The 14,964-nt window shown below is 40.1% G+C and overlaps 2 protein-coding genes across 2 annotated transcripts; one reads left to right on the forward strand and one right to left on the reverse strand.

The window, feature by feature from the left end:
• The first annotated feature begins 1,175 nt into the window (after nucleotides 1-1,175).
• On the forward strand, nucleotides 1,176-7,316 carry slc7a6os (solute carrier family 7 member 6 opposite strand). The gene is made up of 5 exons (XM_015004958.2): nucleotides 1,176-1,463; nucleotides 2,576-2,899; nucleotides 4,956-5,162; nucleotides 5,452-5,584; nucleotides 6,547-7,316. The coding sequence occupies exons 1-5, from the start codon at nucleotides 1,275-1,277 to the stop codon at nucleotides 6,666-6,668; spliced, it is 975 nt and encodes a 324-aa protein (XP_014860444.2). The 5' UTR covers nucleotides 1,176-1,274; the 3' UTR covers nucleotides 6,669-7,316.
• A 39-nt stretch (nucleotides 7,317-7,355) lies between these two features.
• slc7a6 (solute carrier family 7 member 6) lies at nucleotides 7,356-14,595 on the reverse strand. The gene is made up of 10 exons (XM_015004959.2): nucleotides 14,454-14,595; nucleotides 11,894-12,456; nucleotides 11,683-11,808; nucleotides 10,482-10,626; nucleotides 10,280-10,403; nucleotides 10,091-10,194; nucleotides 9,903-9,999; nucleotides 9,237-9,386; nucleotides 8,829-9,012; nucleotides 7,356-8,099 (listed from the first exon to the last, which is right to left on the reverse strand). The coding sequence occupies exons 2-10, from the start codon at nucleotides 12,381-12,383 to the stop codon at nucleotides 8,032-8,034; spliced, it is 1,488 nt and encodes a 495-aa protein (XP_014860445.1). The 5' UTR covers nucleotides 12,384-12,456; nucleotides 14,454-14,595; the 3' UTR covers nucleotides 7,356-8,031.
• Between the last annotated feature and the right edge of the window lie 369 nt (nucleotides 14,596-14,964).

The following is a 14,964-nucleotide window of genomic DNA, read 5'->3' on the forward strand; positions in this document are numbered from 1 at the left end:
CAGTAAAATTATGAAACTACATACTGGTTCCCTGTGTTTAATAAGAATAAGTAGTCCTTAAGTTATAAACTAATAGGGGTTTCTCTAGATTCTTGTTCTGACTTTCTAAGTTTGTTCTTGGAGTTTCTCTAGCTCTTGCTCCGATATTAAAAGTATTAGTATCCATCGTTTTCACTGCTCCTGCTCTTAAATAACCCACTCTTCCTATGGTTTGTCTAGATGTCAGACAGCATGGCATTGTGATCAACAGCGTTTTTGACATCTAATTTTAAAGTATGAGCCTCCCAATTTGTGTGATGCAAGCGAGCTTCCTTTGCCATACATACTGCCCCATCAGTCATAAAGCAAGTAACTTTGTGAGTGATTCCCCACTCTGACATGAGCGCTGCTGTTCCTTGTGGCAAATTATTAGTAGGTGCGTTAGGCAAATGCAGCACCACTAAAACAGCAGAATGCAAGGACGTGCTTGAATCTATGAAATGGCATGTCTCAGCTAGATATACATCAGTATTGATAGAGATCCACATATCTATGTCAAACTGACTTTCAATGATTTTGGCTTTTTCCTGGGATTCTATGTGTCCCTCAACTAGAGCAGAGGTTCACAACCCTGGTCCTCAGAGTGAGGCGTTTCCCCGGCTGCTGCACACCTGGACTAAACAAACGGGATTAACAGCTGCTGCAGCAATTGGAAGCATACTGCGGAGGTAATCATTTGAATCAGCTGTACTGAAGTGGGGACATAAACATAGAGAGATTGTTTGATTGTTTTTTTTTAATGCACACGCTTTTACATTCTGAGAGTTGAACTAAAGCAGAAACACTATCATGCATTTTAGAAACAAAAACCTGAGTAGTAAAACATGTCTCACAGTCTTTTTAACTTGGAGCATATTAACATAAATAAAAAAGGACTGCAGATATCAGCAACGCCCCATACATGCTTCCGGCCCACTAAACACAACGGAGACCACCATGGATTTTACAAGATGCAAACTGAAGATAAATAATCTATTTTCAAGAGGGAATGAAAAATAAAATTGATCAATATAATATGATAATACTAATAAGACATTTTGAACCACACCCCGTGCCAGTAGATGGCGGTAATGAACACTTAAGGTTTTTTGACAACCGCCAATAAAAATCAAGAAAAGGAACACAGCGGAGAAGAAGAACCAGCGCGACAGGTCTCGCGATCCTTCTGATCTTTTGAGTGCCAGACACAAACCAGAGCAGACAGACAAGCAGACGCTAGAGGACTGAAGGCTATCATGGACCCGAACACGACAATTCTGCGAGTGAAAAGAAAAAGGGGGACAGACCCCGCAGATGCTTTGTTGCTGGCGTGCAAGCGTATCCGGCCCGAGTCGTCCCAGAGCTCGGGGGAGACGGTACCCGAGCCAGACGAAGCTGAGGTGGAGAACTCTGTGTTCAAACTCGTGGCGACTGTAGCGACCCAGGTGAGAGGCCCGCCGCGGTGACCACACAGTTAGCCCAGGCTATACACGCAGCTGGTGGTGGGCATGACACGGGCAGCTCTGTGAATATGGAGTCGCCGTTAGTGGACAGTACAAACGCAGAGCTGATGTCGTGGCTGAGTGGCCATTAGTAAGTGTGCCATCATAGCGAACAAGCTGTAAGGTGTTTGGAGACAAAGCCCGCTCTGCTGTTGGTTAGCATAGCGTAGTCGCTAGCCTATGTGCTATGCTAACCGAGGAAGTGCTCGTTTTGTTGACGTTGAACATTTAATGCTGCGGGAAGCTAGCCTGTACTTATAAGCATATAAATACAAAATATATTGTCAGAAAGCATTTTTTATTAAACTTTTTGACAAGAAATACACTTTTATGCAACACAATTTTACTTCCACTCACTGTGGTCATAAATATTATTTGATGTTTTGTTTTTATGTATTCTACTAATTAAAAAGAAAAATGAGCGAGTGCACAAGTTTGTTTCTGGGTTTTTTTCTATATTTGACCAAGATAGTCAGTCTATTGTTTTTGTCAGTTTCAGTTTTATTATTTGTTTTCCATTGGCTGTTCTACTCCTCATTTCACTGACTGAACAAATTAAAGTTTTTTCCATTTTTGCCCAAGCTTGTGAAGCTATTGGTGTATTTCAGTGTGCTGTACTGGTGCAAGGTTATCAAATAAATTTGTAATTAAGTACGAAAAAAAGAGAAACATTTAAAATGAGTTCTGCTGTGTTTATTTATTTTTTTTTTTTTTTTTATCAGATCGGTATCAGAAATTAAAAGTGAATCAGTGCATCCCTAGTTTGGTTCATGTGAACTGAACATCAGTCTCTCATTGCAGCTGTTCACATGTCAGTATTGTTTCCTTCTAGAAATACTAAAAGTACGTTTTTGTTGTCTTACTTTCTTGATGTATTGAAGAAGTCAATACGTGGTTATATTTTCATTTAGTATGAAGAACATAAAGGACCATGTCTAGGTTTTCTTTATGTATGTATGTGTGTGTATGTATGTATAATTTTTTTTTATTTTATTTTTTTTACACTTGTTGCTACGGTAACAACATGTGTCCATCTCGCCCCCTCTTCTCGTCAGGATGCTCCGGTCCAGACCCAGGTCCGGCAGGCCCTGGCCCGGCCCCGCGCGGCCCACGCCCTGCGCCCGTCCGCCTCCAGCTCCCAGCGGATAATGGGCGACCTGCGCAGCACCAAGTGGAGCACCCGCAGGGAGGAACGCTACAGAATCCTGTCCAGCCACCGCACGGGGCTGCTGCGGCCCGCCGAGCAGGAGACCCCCCAGACTGAAGCCTCAGAGGATGGAGAGGATAGCAGGACGGCCAAACGGTGCAGTCTGGGAGAAATCCAGGTGGTGGATCTGGTCCAGGAGGACGAGGAGGATCCAGACAAACCACTGAGGAAGGTGGGGAGGAGTTTAAGTTTAAATACTTAAACTGCTTTACAAAAGATGAGGCCTGAACAGTCATGGTGGAGATATGTTGAATTAAACCACAATACTCCAGATAATTGGCACCTTTTTTTACTCGATGGGTATATGAGTTTTATATAGCTTATGGTTGTGTTTCTATTTGCTAATATTTAAGGTTTTAAACCAATTTCTACTTGTGTCAACAGAATATTCCTTGTACTTTATTTTATGATTACTCTAGTAGCATTCATACTAGGCGTGGACGACATTGACATGAAGTTTTATCACAATATGTTGTGGTATTAATGTGATAAGAACCATTTAATCCTTTTTTATGTAACTTTATGGCAGCAGTCAACTCCACAAACAAAACCTTTCCATTGGAACAGAAAACACCAGTTACATGAAGATGTTTGATTTGAATCACTAAACTAAACACATTAACCGCATTTAATCACATTTTCAAATGGATTAGTATTTATCAATACTTTTGTTGAACAAATGGTGGAGAAAACTGTAACATTAACAAACCAGGCAATATGGATTGTTTTTCTTTTATATTAATTGGAATTTATCCTGACAATAAAAATTCTTATAAGTTCCCACCCTAACTTAAATTTTTTTCTATATATTTGTCATATTACTACTGCTAATGATTAGCTTCAGTTTATCAATTCACTTTCAGTAGTAATACTAGGGATGTGCCGATCAGGTTTTTTCCTCCCGATACCGATCACATAATTATTATTATCATAAACACTACTGGTTACATTATGTGGAAAAAGGAACCATGAATTCACCTTAATTTAGACAAAAACTTGTTTTTAATAACTTTTTCCAAGAAGAAAACTAAACAAAACAGGCATTGTGCAAATTGTACAGCTATTGATAATACTATCTTTAACAGACTGATAACATATGAAGGCTCTGAAGAGGCTAAATAATACAAAGAGCCAAAATAAAACCTCTCAACATTGCCAAGAAGTTCAAGTATAAAACTTTACATTCAAAGGCAAAAACAGGATCCATTACAATAAACAATCCAGAGTTACTGAATGAAAACTTCCTGATAGCATGGCGGCTAGCTGATTACTGCTAGCTCTGAGTGGCTGTTTCTGACTGAGCGGAGTAATTATGCAGATCAGGGAGGAGATCGATTATTTTTTCAGAGATTATCTGTCTCATGTTAGGACAGCGAAAGTTTTAATACATATGTAAAATTTATTTTTTAAGTTAGATGCTGCAGCTTTAAGCAGGTTCGGTGTGAGAGTCACTACCAGGTGGAGCAGAAGCGAAGCTCCGTCTGTCAAATATTACTACCTGTAGCAGCGGTTTAACAGGAGAGCAGAACCAGCGTCTTACATCGCAGCTCGAAGACTTAAATAATTTCGCGGGTTATTTGTTTAGCTTTCTGACCGTCATGCTAATCCGGGTGAGTGTTTGTAGCTGTGCGCTGCTTTACCTGCTATCTGATCCTCCGTATGTCTTTTTTACTGCAGTGAGCCTCGATGTAGCCAATCTCCGTCAAGTATGGCTTTGTTTTTATTCCATACTAGATTCGTCGTGTTGATGCATTTTGACCTGCTTCAATTTTCCGCCGCAACACGCAAACTTCCCCATTCATTCAGTGCGTTATAGTTCCACATCGCTTAGGATTTGTTGCTGCGCGTTTGCGCAGAGTGAAAGAAAGAGGAGACCAGCTGCACAGGCAGGTTGGAAATGAGAAGCAGGTGATCGGTATCGGTAAAAGAGACAATGATCGCCGATCACCGATCATGCACTTTTTCACGAAAATCGGCCCGATTGTGATCGGTGACCGATCGATCGGCACAACTCTAAGTAATACTTTTTTTTTATATATATTTTATCAAGTTTTACCAATTTAACAAAACCATGACAACAGTAATCAACTTGCTCCGTTAGAATGCTTTATTGAATCCTTTATGTGACCCAGACTAAAAGAAGTGAGCCTAGAGGAGAACACAAATGATTAATTTGTGTTAAACTGCATCATTGTCTGTGCTCCTGCTGACTCTGTCTGTTTGTCCAGACGCTGCCTTCAGACCCAGAAGTGATTCTGTGCAACAACACCAAGCTGCTGCGGGAGCGGCTGGCCGTCTCCGGGGAGAAGCCGGGGGCGGAGCACCGGGAGCACGACGACGACTACGTTTATGACCTTTACTACCAGGAAACGGTCACACCAGGCTGGATCCAGGACATCCTGTCTGTCAGGGCCTATGCTGACGACGGAGAACTGGTGTGTGTGGATGGATGGACGGACAGATGAATGAGTGCTGAAATCTGAGTGAGTGACTGAAGAAATGGGCTCAATTACTGCAGAGGGGCTTTCCCTGCTGCTGCCTTTGTTACTGAGTAATTGGTGTTACATTACCCAGTATTGTTTTAGATCTGTAGGATATCAATTTTTCATTTTAACAATAGAACTCCTTGAAGCGTTATTTATTCACAAACCTTAGTCCAAATGTGAACATTTTAGATTTGAGCCTTCATCAGGCTGCCACATAAACACTGCTTCTCCTCCTCAGGTTCCAGATCTGGTGGTCCATGAAGAGGAGGTCTATGATGATGAAGATGATGAGAATGAAGAAAGCAACTGGAGGAATGACTACCCTGATGAGGACAGTGGTTCAGACAGCGACAGGGAGCAGCGCTATGGAGGTAGGCCTCTCAGTGCTGAGATGATGGGAACCTCAGCTCTGCTCCTGTGTGCCAACGGCTTTTACTTTTTGTTTCTAATGAAAATTTGTTTACATGAACCTGATGGTGTTTATGGTGACATTAAACCAGAAATGGACGATCTACTAATGTAGCTGTGGAAAAAAAGCCTTTCTGTCTGCGCTGTGGGACGGAGTTTAACTCTTTAAAGCTGCAGAATATTAAGCATTTCTAAACTCAATTTTTTCATCTGTGATCCCAACTCGTAGACTTTATCATCATAGTCAGTTGTGGCCTTTATGGCTAATGGATATTGCGCTCCAATCAGTCCTTTGCTCTTTTACTTCTGCACATTACAGTTTGTATAAAGTTACAATATGCAGTTGTGTATAAAAGAACCGGCCTCTGATTTTTAGATTTCTCTTATATTCACTGACAAGTATGTCAAACTTTAATGTAGTCATTGGCAAAGAGCATGACAGAATGAGGCAACAGGATCCTGGAGTCGAACCCACACATGTTGCATTTAAATGTTTCAGATCATTAAAGAAGTTTTGCTGCTAGAGTAAATATAAAACACTCTTAATGTTTAAGGGATAAATATCTGACCAACAGACTTGGCTGTAAGGTGAACTGTAATTGGCACCTTTACTAAATGTTCAAATTCCTCTGATTTATCACATTTTTGAACAGCTGAGCTCACATTCACCAGTCACATCCAGAGATGATTACTACCAGAATAAAAAAGTACCTTAAATACAATATATAAAGGGTTTATGTCAAATTTGCAAAAAAAAAAAAAAAGATGATCTTCAAAACATCTTCTGTGGACTGACTCATTACCACTGACTTAGAACTGTCAGAGCAATTCAGGGAACAATGACTGAGTCAATTAATGTCTTTGTATCGATCTGGAATAGCTTTGATTGTGTTCATCTGTTATGTTTTTGTTTTTCTGTGTCCAGACTACTGGGAGGAGGAGCACTCCTACTGCAGGAGGAACTGGCAGCGCTACCAGAAAGACGTGTTGCAGGAGCTGGGCTGCAGCGGCGAAGACGATGACGAAGACAAATATGATTCTGACTGACTGCTGCACCGCAACTTTCCAGCTTCCTTTTCCTCAAGATGCTTCGCTCTACGAGCTTCTGTGTAGCAGAGAGTACGGAATAAAGAAGAAAAAAAAAAAAACTATCAACAGTTTAGATCTCCCAATGTTGGTGTGGTGTGCCAAAGTACTGCAGCATTAGTCCTGATTCCAGAAAGCTTCCTGCAGGTCGGTCGTCTCTCTGCTACACAGGCTCAGGGAGGGAAGGCGTTTCCAGAAGGAACCAGAGCGTCTGTCTTTATTTTTAAGCTGTGCTAGAGTGAATCTGTATGTGGGTGTTTGTTCCACGTGAATCGTTGCACATTAGTGTGGTATGCCTCGTACGCTTCGTGCCGTTCAATACTTCTGTTAGCGAGTCGTCTCCAGACGTACGTGTGTGTGTGTGTGTGGTTGCAGTTTTTAGGGTGTTTGCATTCTGTGCATGGTAGCGCGTACATAAACTAGATTTTTTTGTTTTCTGCATAATGTGAAAGGCTGGTGCGTAACTTTCTGTTGTGGATGTGTGAGTTTGTGGTTTGGATAAAAAAAAAAAATCCAGTTTGGAGTTTGGAACGTTTCTGGAATGCTTGTTGAAATTGAAAGTTTCTGTAAATATGTAGATGTGTAAACAAAGAAAGCTTTGAAAATAAATGAGTCTGTTTTTGTTTCTGTACATGAAGAACAAATGGCTTTGGTAAAAGATTTTTGAAAGTTTATTTCAGAATAAAGTGCAAATACTACATAATTAAAGGCAGGAATAGTGAAACCAGCCATTCAATATAAAAGGAAGAGACTTCTCTCAATTTGAAGCAGCAATATGCTAAACAATAGAAAAGTACCTGTATGATTTTACCTTTTGGACAATTTTCCCTAATTTCTTTCCCACTCATTGCCTTGCTATAGTAGAAATTGCCTTTACTTTTTTTCACATTTCACTTCACAACCACAAACATTTAATTTGAATTTTGGGAGAAATAACAGCTAATGTGACTGTTATCAAATAGTTTGTGAAAGGTGTGAAAACTTTTGCAAGGCAGTGTAACAGTTTTCAGCAGTTCTTTATATTTAATACATGTTTGTCTTATTTAGCTTTATATCAGGTCAGTTCTTCATCAAAAACATAACCAGAGCAGTCTTTTATATTTTCAAGTCTTTTTTGGTGTGCTATAAAATGGCACTGTGTTCCTAGAAAATTCAGCCACCAGTGTGATTGTAGTAAGTCATAATGGGTCATTATGCTGTATGTTTCTCCCTACATAAATCTACATATGGCAGCATTTTCAGTGCGTGGCAGCAGCATGGTGAACAATACAAAAGATGAGCCCTGCTTGTTTCCCAGCAGAGTTTCCTGTCTGGAAGAAACGGGCTACTGGCTTTTGTCCGTCTCTGTCAGGACGCAGAAGCAGGTGTACTGAGTGAAGAGAGTCAGAGAACCTGCAGGAAGACATGTTAGCAGACCAGACATATTGAGATATTCTAATATCTTACAGTGCCTACAATTGGATGTTTTAGCCTTCTATTGCTTTTACAAATCAATCATGATCAACTTTTTGTTTTTAATTAAAAAAAAAGTGTTTCTGTTAAATAAACATTTAAAATCAAGTGAATAAGTTAGTGCAAGTGATATGTCATTAAAAATATAGATCGCCAATCACTTCCTGTCATCTTCTTTGTCTCTATGGTGGCAACCAAAGACTCTGTCTGGTTCTTGATCACATGACTTGCATGATGCAAAAAATTTGTTTCCGTTGCAGTTTTACCAAATACATTAATTTTGATACAGCTGAAAAACCATCTCATCCCAGCACTTTTTTTTCAAAATTAGCATTTTTCCATTTAGTGCATTTATTTTCATAATTCCAATTTGCACAATTTTAAGGTCGATGGAAAACGCAGTTACTGCCACCGGCACTTCACTCAGGTGACATCTACTCCACGCGTGGTCAGACCACTAACACCATTCGGCTGGACCTCTGTTGAATTAGGTGCTGAATATTTATATAATCGTTTATTTTACATTACTCTTTTTGACTATACAACTCTTTTTTTATAGAAATCAATTTTACTTTACAAAAATAAACTGTCATGTTTTTTGTCAAAAAAGTCAAATTTTGTTGCTCATGAATGAGTTGTAAAACCTCCCAGGATGTGTGGCATACTCACGCAGCAGCTTGATGATAATCGGAGGTCTTTTGGACTCCGGCAGATAGACGCCCAGGAAGTAGACGGGAACACCAGACAGGGCGATTGCGATCCCGATCAGGGAGTTCAGGGTGTCGCTGTACAGAGGAACTGCCACCAGGAAGACAGCACACAGGCAGAACACCACGGGGTAAAACAGTGTGAGCTACAGAAGGGCAAAACAGGAGAGAGAGGGGGGCAAGAGTAAGAATATTCTTTATGTAAGAAAACATGTCAAAGCACTCGGCTTTAATCACATTACTGTTTTTAAACTAGACTGAAAAATCTTGTTTGTGTTGTTTTTGTATAGATTAGTTCAACCAGATTCTGCTTTAATCACATCTCTCTTCTAATCAACCCCAATTTAGATAAATTAGTCAATAATGTTACTTTGAGAGGTCTGGGTCTGTCAGGCTGCTTCCAGCGAAGGTAGATCTGCCCGGCGACAGACAGACCCATGAAGAACCAGTAGCTGAAGCTGTAGTAGTTGATGAGTTGGAAGACGTCTTCCACTGTGAGGTAGATCAGCGACATGATACACTGGGCAGGCAGGGGAAGAACGAAAAAAAGAAAGAAACAGGACATGTTTTAGCTGGAGATACAGTATTTAATCACAATCAACAGGCAAAAAAGGTCCTTAAAATCCCTTGTTTATTTCCAACAGTGTACAACAATGCTTGTGAGACTTTTCATACCAAATATCTCATCAGTAAATGCAAAAATGTCCATCTACTGCCATACTAAAAGTAGTAAAAGACATTTGGAAGCAATAATAGCATAAAATAGTAAGAAACATTCATAGTTTGCTTGTTTTGTTGTTTTGTTTTTTCTTCTAAGACAAAAAACTATTTTCATCCATTTCAAAACTAAGTTGGGAATATTTTGTTTTATTGGAATTGGAAAGTGCTCTAAGATGGCATTTTCAGCTTCAGCAACGTTTCAAACAGGGGCAGTCATATATTTCTGCCACTAGGTGTCACCAAATCCTCCAAAGTCTAACTTCCTCCCCTGTGCTTTTACCATTCAGATTAATTTAAGGTTGATTTTTTCTCTTACGTTGAAAATCAGCGCAGGGATTGGAGTGAATCTTTGAATATGGATCATGGACAGAGCATCTGGAAGGTGACCCTCCCGGGACCCTACAAAGAACAACCTGGACACAACAAACATGAATAGTTTTAATGCCAACATATCTATAATGTTTGTTTTTACTTGATGTTTATGAGTGGATAAATGCGCAGTACCTTGAAGCAGCTATAATGGAAGCATTCAGGCCTCCATAACAGGACAGCGCTACAGCAATGGGGATGATCCAGTTCATGACACCCAGCGTGTGATCTGCAAACGTCTGTGGAGAACACATGAAGGTAACATTATGAAAATATTCTCATTTCCATAACTATGTCCTGATCAGACGAAGACTGTTAGCTCACCACCGCCACAGCATCGCTGGCCAGTATGGCACTGCCATCCAGAACAGCATAGTAGGCCACGTTGGTGAGAATGTAGATGATGGTGACAATGGGCATGGAGATGGCAATGGACAGCGGTAGGTTCCTATAACATTTAGAAATGTTCAGACTTAATTCTTTCTGAATGGATGACAAAGAATTGAAAAAAAATAATAATAATGACCTCTCTGGGTTTTTGATCTCTTCTGTTACAAAGTTGAGTGTGTCCCAGCCGGAATATGAGAAGAGTGCCGAGTACAAGGCCAGAGCAATATCACCGGGGTCTGTGGACGAGCCCTGGAAGGATGACTTGAAGTTGTCTGTGTAGCCTGAAAAGCCAAGGAAGCCGTTTTCAACTCTATCCAAATAAGTAACTGTCATCACATTGTGGACATAAGGCAGGTCACGACTTCTATTGGTAACCTGATTAAGGTTTGCAGTAAGAATGAATGCCAAGTCATTGTCTTCCAAAAGCTGGCAGACTAGGTCTGACTGTAAATGTATAAAACACAAGCAAATTGCATCTTAGACTTTAGTGAGGCTTGTTAAATGTCACAGTTGGGGAGTGCACCAGTGCAGGAGAAAAAGAAAGCAAACTGGCTTGGCTTGTTTGGGAAGATTGCCAAGATAAAACCTCCTTTTCCCTGAAGAGAACAAGCCCTCCTGTATTTGTTTACGTGATTCTGAACAAAACACTTTGAGTTGAGTTATGCACAAGTTTCCATAATTTTGCTAGTTTGCATAAAAAAACCCTCAATTTATACTTATTATAGCCTTTTCACTACAGTTAGCCAAAAACTAGCCATTTAAATTAGAATCAACTTGACTGAAAAAATATAATTTGTTAAATAAGTGACAAAATTAGTGTTTGGTTTTAGGTGTTCACAGATACATCCTGGGTCATGGTTACCACTTGTATTAATTAGTAACATATACTTTTCAACAACATTGTTATTTTTCCATGCATCCATCCATTATCATACATGCTTAGGATCGCAAAGGATGCTGTTACCTCTCTTCAGCAGTCAACAGACGATGGGTTGAGCACGTATGATAATGGATGGATAGAATTATAAACTTAAAATTACAGAGTTGTTTATAATTACTGCCCTGCTTAGGGAAGCAGCATGTTGGAGTAACTCTGCTACGATGCTGTTTTTCTTGACTTTTGTTTATTATTTTTTGGGTTGAGCCATTGATTGCTTTAGTTTTGCCTGGTCTCTCTGTCCAGCTTTCTAACCCTTAGAGATAGACATGAGAGGAAAAAGCAAATAACATTGATTAGTAACGGTGTCATCCAGGATAGGTTTTGTGGTATGTTGGGTCTGCTATCTGGACACTGAGGTGTTAGTATGCTATGACAGTTATGCCATAACTCTACTTACCCTGGCACAGTTTGACAATACCAGTAATGATAATGACGATGAGCGCCGCCACCTTTGCATAGGTAAAGATGTCCTGTACACGGGTGCCCCACTTTACATAAGCAGAGTTTATGAATGTCAGTAAACCTGAGGAAAGAGAAAAACTTCACACATAACCCAACAAGGACATGAGCAAATAACAGAGGGACATTGCACGATTTAAAGTACTTACATATGCATGCAGCAGCGACGAGGCGGGATGCTGTGTATGGGGGCTCACAAGTTGGGAACAGTGGTTGTACCAGGTAGTTTGCGAACGTAATGGCTATAACGGCTTGGCTGGTGGGTTCAATGATCAACAGTGACGTCCACAGACGAATGAATGCAATGAAGCCACCAAATGACTCCAGGATGTATGCATACGAAGCCCCTGATTTGGTGATTGTGGTGCCTAGCTCAGCATAGCAAAGGGCCCCAACAACCGAGAACAGGCCCCCAATGGCCCAGATGACTAGAGACAGCCCATAGGAGGCGCTGTAGATGAGCACGCCCTTGGGGGAGACGAAGATGCCAGAGCCGATCATGTTTCCCACGATCAAACTGACCCCGTTGAGAAGCGAGATCTCCTTCTTGAGCTTCATGTGTTCTTTGGAATGATCCTGATGAGAGGAAGACTGACTGGCACTGCCATCCGATTTGTCAGATCCTTCACTGCCGGCCATGATATTGGTCTTGGGGCTGAACCAGTGGGACCTGTGCCAGGATGATCCTGCCCTCTTGTTCCTAATTGACAACCTTGGGCACAAAATGTCCAACAGATCCGAAATACAGTCTTTGTTATTAAAATGGAGCTTAAATGTTCAGTAGCAGCTTACAAAACAATAAAGGCCTCCTGTATCATCTACACTCCACAAAGGGGCAGCAGTGTTTAAAAGAAATGGAGTTCTTGAAGGTGTGTTGTGCGTATCATCACACTTTAACTTTTATCTTTGCTAAAACATTAGAAAACACTGTAATTTTAGATGCTTCTATAAGGCTCACCTGTCATTCATCAAATCTGTGTCATGTAGACATGACAAATGCACCAGGCAGACAAAGGCATGATCTTTGTAGACATTAGCAAGACAAGACATGGCATGCGCCTGATGTTCTAAATTTTGAATTGAAATCATGTCCCACCCTCCCCTCACCAGATTTCCGTATGAAAGGCACACAGTACCAAAAATAACTCCTGGATACAAACAGGAAGCTGATTACATTGTTTATTGCTCATTCTTGAGGAAAAAAAAGTCAACTCTAGGGAGAAGGCTTCAATGACACAATGTTTTGTTTTAATGTTGCGTCCTGTTCAAATAATCAAATGCAGAATCACTTTATTTGGAAATAAAGTGGTTCTGGTCCTTAAGCTTTTACAATGTGGTAAATGTTTGGATTTGTGAACAGCAGACCCTTATACAGGATACAAATATCTATATTTTTGCAACATAGCTCCAGCTCTACACTGGTTGGAGAAAATCAGTGGATATGAATTGTCCAACTTTGGCCACAGATTCTCAGTTGGACTTAAGCTTGGACTTTGACTGGACCTTTTAATACACGTATGCATGGTCTTAATGTTCTTTATAGCTCAACATGTGGAGAAAAATTGTTCACCGACATGTTAAATCTTATCAGCAGTGGACACACCGTCATTGCATGACCAGACCCCCAGTAGCCCATGGCACATGTAACACTGTGAAATAAACAGAGTGCGGATGGATAGTTACAGAGCTGTGACTATATCCATCTCAGCATAAAAGAACAAATTATTTTCACACAGCAACTTTTTCTCTTTAAAACATAAATAATGATGGTGAACAAAGTCTTAAAATCCAACATTTTTCATCCCAAATTCACTATTTTTCATACTTTAGATTTAGAAAAACACTCAAATCAAATTTCATACATATTTCAGTGTTCAGGATGTGGGGACCTCACGGCTTTGTGCCATTTGTTTTTCAACTCAGTGAGTAACAAGGAGTCTATGAGGAGACTCAGATAAACATGAAAAAACTGGCCTGTGTTTGTCTACCTTTCTTCGAAGGAAATCTCAAAACTACTTAAAATAATGTACACACATAAAAGCAGGCACTCATAGTTTACATTTCATTGATATTCAGTCCAGGATAAGGAAGTAGATCCCAAAACCCCCCAAACAAAGTCAGGACATAACACAGTACTAATAACGTAGATGAATTATTTCGATAAGTAAAAAGTAGAGCGGAAGTTATATAATTGCAACCCCAACATTGTTGGGTTCTATTTTTCCTCCTGCCAATAAAGGCTCAAATTTCGCCGAACATCTGCCGCGAGCGACTTGAAAACAAACATGAAAGAAAACGAGCCGCAGCACCCGGTGTTTTCTGTCTGCATTAAGCTAGCAGGCGTCACATTTATTTTCCGCTCATGAATTTCAAAATACAACCAAATAGCGTGTAAGTTTAGAGTATTCAATTTTATATCTCCTATCTATTCAATTATTCAAACGGAACTTGTTCTTTTATTTCAAACTTTTTTCATATTTAGTTTAAACCTCGTCTCCAACCATTTGCAAAAGCATACAACCTAAGACAGTGTCTAACGATATTCGTGTAATCTTTTTCCTGAACTCACTTCCTGTCTCGGCTTTGTTTCGCTTGCTTGTCGCAGACCTATCTCTTTTGTCCCGTTTCTCAAGCTAATAAAATGAAAACAGTCGTTAGAGCATCAACCACAGACAGCATAAACCCAGGATGTAAATGTTCAGGACTTACCTTAGCTGTTTGTTTTTTTCTTCTTCCAATTATTATATCCTCCGTTGGTGTTTATGACCGGCAACCAGCCCTGCGCCGCACCGCTCACAGCTGATCCATCTGCAGCCAGTAAACAACAGCCTGATGCTGCTGCTGCTGCTGTTAGGGGGAGCGTCATGTGACGAGGCATCCTGTAACACAACATGTACTATGTGTACAATACACCTTAGGATACATGATGATACTTAAAGAAATTATGATAACAAATCCAGATTCTGACACATTTATTCACAAAAAGAGAACACCACTCTGTGGTGACAGATAAAAAAAAGAATAAACTAGGAGCTTCAAATATTTGTTTTGCAAATAAAACAAATCTGAAAATTGTATTGCCCATTAAAATTCATCTCCCTTTACTCTGATAGCCCAAAATAAAATCCAATGAGACACATTGCCTTACAGCATAGAGGTGAGGCCCAAGAGTAGATTTAAAAGTGTCTGCTTTGTTGTTCATAAAAGAACATTTTGTAAC

The sequence above is a fragment of the Poecilia mexicana genome, unplaced genomic scaffold (assembly GCF_051168715.1).
Source record: "Poecilia mexicana isolate PSO_F unplaced genomic scaffold, ASM5116871v1 scaffold_3, whole genome shotgun sequence".
Classification (NCBI taxonomy): domain Eukaryota; kingdom Metazoa; phylum Chordata; class Actinopteri; order Cyprinodontiformes; family Poeciliidae; genus Poecilia; species Poecilia mexicana.

Excerpts from the sequence above, each read along its gene's own strand:
- slc7a6 (XM_015004959.2), bottom strand. The coding sequence starts at position 12,383 with ATGGCCGGCAGTGAAGGATCTGACAAATCGGATGGCAGTGCCAGTCAG. Across the intron at positions 10,195-10,279 it reads CCAGCGATGCTGTGGCGGTG|ACGTTTGCAGATCACACGCT; the intron begins GTGAGCTAACAG and ends TGTTCTCCACAG. Across the intron at positions 9,013-9,236 it reads ACAGACCCAGACCTCTCAAA|CTCACACTGTTTTACCCCGT; the intron begins GTAACATTATTG and ends GCCCTTCTGTAG.
- slc7a6os (XM_015004958.2), top strand. The coding sequence starts at position 1,275 with ATGGACCCGAACACGACAATTCTGCGAGTGAAAAGAAAAAGGGGGACA. Across the intron at positions 1,464-2,575 it reads TGGCGACTGTAGCGACCCAG|GATGCTCCGGTCCAGACCCA; the intron begins GTGAGAGGCCCG and ends TCTTCTCGTCAG. Across the intron at positions 2,900-4,955 it reads CAGACAAACCACTGAGGAAG|ACGCTGCCTTCAGACCCAGA; the intron begins GTGGGGAGGAGT and ends CTGTTTGTCCAG.